At 34.1% G+C, this 3,209-nt stretch overlaps 1 protein-coding gene across 1 annotated transcript in view; it reads left to right on the forward strand.

Moving 5' to 3' along the window:
- Positions 1-402: 402 nt before the first annotated feature.
- Top2b (DNA topoisomerase II beta) overlaps positions 403-3,209 on the forward strand; it is a 60,194-nt gene continuing 57,387 nt past the window's right edge. The window contains exon 1 of the mRNA XM_010640179.3: positions 403-503. Coding sequence (XP_010638481.2) covers positions 403-503 — 101 coding nt within the window. The remainder of the gene's footprint in view (positions 504-3,209) is intronic.

Raw genomic sequence — 3,209 nt, forward strand, 5'->3', positions numbered from 1 at the left:
TTTTTTTTTTTTGTTTTTTTGTTTTTTGAGAGAGGGTCTCACTATGTAGTTGAGACTGACCTGGAACTCACTATGTAGCCCAGGCTGGTCTTGAACTCACAGCGATCCTCCTGCCTCAGCCTCCTGAGTGCTGGGATTACAGGTGTGTGCCACCACGCCCTGCAAGATTTTCTCTTTAAGGCTGTATAATATTTCATTTTGGTATATACTACATTTGCTTTATTCATCTGTGGACATTTGGGCTGCTTTCACCTCTTGGCTGTTGTGAATAATACAGTGACGAACATGAGTGTGCATTCTGCTTTGAGGTTTTTTTTTTTAGATAGATCCCCAAAAGGATTGCTGAAGCATATGGTGATCCTCTTTTCAGTTTTTAGAATAACCTCTATGCTATTTTTCATAATGGCTGCAGTGTTTTATATGCCTACCAACAATGCTTTTCGATTTCTCTGCATTCTTGCCTATATTTGTTATTCTGTGGTGGCCATCTTAATAGGTGTGAGGTGATAACCATATCATGATTGTGCTCTGCATTTCTCTTATTTAATGATGTGTCTCTTCACTTCTTGGCCATTTGCATATCTTGTTTGGAGAACTATCTTTCAAGTCCTTTGCCTGTTTTTTAATGTTATTTTGTTAGTTAATTATAGAAGTCCTTTATCCTGGTTATTAACTCCTTGTATGATTTGTATATTGTTCACCCATATTTCAGGAAAGCAGATTTACAGTTTCCTATTCTCTCTACTCCTATTTTAATGTTTTGTTGAATTGGATTTGCTGGTATTTTCTTGGGGATTTTTTAAAATCAGGGTTTCATTCTGTAGTTATCTTGTGTTTTTGTCTAATTTTGGTATCAAATGCTTATCTTCTAGGATTATTTTGGGATTGTTTTCTGTTCTCTTCCCTCTCCCCTTTCCCCAAAGAGTTTGAGGAAAGTTGGTAGTGTTAATTCTTTAACTGCTTGGTAGAATTTCCTGCTTAAGGCATTTGGTGCTGGTCTTTTCCTTTTCCTAAGGTTTTGATTATTGCTTACTTCTCCTTCCTTGTGGGTATGTTTAGATTTTGTATTCATAATTCAGTTGTGTGCTCACTTCGGCAGCACATATACATAATTCAGCCGTGATTTGATAAACTAAAATGGCTACATTCTTAGAAAAATCAACCTAGTGGAATTTAATGGTTGATACTAGTACTTTATAATTTCTTCCTCTTACCCTGCCCTCTCCTCCCTCCCCCTCCCTGTCCCTTCCCTGCCCCTTCCCCTTCCCACCGTGTCTTGCTGTGTGGTTCAGGCTAGCCTTGCCCTCACTATGTAACCCAAACTGGCCTTGAACTCACCATGATCTTCCTGCCTCTGCCTCCGGAGTACTGAGGTTACAGGTGTGTGCTGCTATGCCCGATTTAATACCTCTTATTTCTAGGACATCAAATGTGGTGTTTCCTCATATATTTCTATTTTAGTTAAGCCTTATTTGTTATTTAAAGTAAAAAGGTTGATCAGTTTTATTGATCTTTAAAAATGTTTCCATTGACTTCTATTTTCCAATTATCTGTGCTATAGTTTTTATTCCTTCTTTCTGCCTAATTTTGTTTTTTTCTAGCTCATTGAGGTATAAAGTTGTTGCTTGTAGTTATTTATTTTTTAATTTGAAAAGTAATACTGCTTTAGCATCCTGTAAGTTTGGGTGTGTTGTTTTTTTATCTGCTGTGTATTTTCTAGATTTCCTTGTGATTTCTTTGCTCATTGCTTTTAAAAAAGTGTGCTGTTTCAGTTTACACATCACATATTTGGATTTTTTGTTTTTTTTACTTTTGATTTTAGTTTCATTTCATCATAGAGAAGATGTATGATTTTGTTCTTAAATTTGTGAAGACTTTTTTGTGGTCTAACATGTAGTCTGTTAGAGAACATTACATGTGCATTTGAGAAGAATGTGTCTTCTGCTATTGTTAGAGTAGTGCTGTGTCTATCAGGTCTTACTGATCTGTAGTGGTGTTGAACTCTTCTATATCTCACTGTTCTTTTGTCTGGTTATTTTCTTCCTAACAAAGTGGGATATTGAAGTTTCTCACTATTACTGTGTTATTTCCTTTATTCTGTCAATGTTTGTTTCACATATTTGAGTGTTCTAAGTTTAGATACATATATATATGTATGTATATATGTGTATAGATGTGTGTGTGTGTGTATATATATATATATGTATTATATCTTAGTTCATAGTAAATAGTCTCTTGTGTTTTTTTGTCTTAGTCTGTTTTTTTTTTTTATTGAGTTTATTGGTACAATCTAGGTATACAATAGTTACATTCATCATTGGGATTCTGTACCTTTACATAATAGGTCTTGATTCTCATGTTTTCCCCTTGTCCCTGCCCTCCCTTCACCCCTCTTCCCCTCCCCATTTACAAACACTTTATTTGCATTTTTTCAGTTTCTCATATTTTTTCCTCTCCCTTATTACCTTTCCCCCACCCTTCCCACTTTCCCTACACCTTTAGCACTTTACTTCCTATTTCACATTATTAATTATCTCATTAGGATCCTGTGTACTATTATAGTTTTTCACACCAAAGAAACTGTTCGGTATTTCAGTTAAATCTCTGTATGAACATTAAAAATAGGGAATCCTAAAATTAAAAAGGAAAGTAAAAGAGTAAAGGCAGTGATGTAACATTAAAATAATCCTTAATTCTGGAGATGAAAATGGTCCCCGAACATATTTAAATTGCTTCTTGCTCTTATAGTCTTATCTTATTCTTTTTTTCATTATTTAGAGAATACTTTATTAGTTTCTGTAATCAAACCCACGTAGATATGACCTTACATATTCAATAAAGTGTGTTACCCCTGTACACATGGAAAAAAAATTAAAAATAAAAATAAATATAAATTAACATTTCTAGACCAATATGGCTGTCCATTTCTGTACAATGTCAACTCAACACAGTAAATTGGGATGACTTTTTCCAAAGTTGGCAGCACCATTAAAGTTTCCCAAAATTCAATTTATATATATATGTACATATATTTATATTTATATAAAAAGACTAATAATAGCATGTTATACATCGATAGCAGCAACAGCTTTTCCAGGTTCTGCAGTCATCTGAACAAAATTATAGACATTCAGCACATTCCATTAAAAACAAAACAAAAGAATAATATCCAGAAAACAGCAAAGTTCTGTTGCTGTTGTGGTACCCAG

Source organism: Fukomys damarensis, unplaced genomic scaffold (genome assembly GCF_012274545.1).
Source record: "Fukomys damarensis isolate Sample0158 unplaced genomic scaffold, DMR_v1.0_HiC HiC_scaffold_28, whole genome shotgun sequence".
Classification (NCBI taxonomy): domain Eukaryota; kingdom Metazoa; phylum Chordata; class Mammalia; order Rodentia; family Bathyergidae; genus Fukomys; species Fukomys damarensis.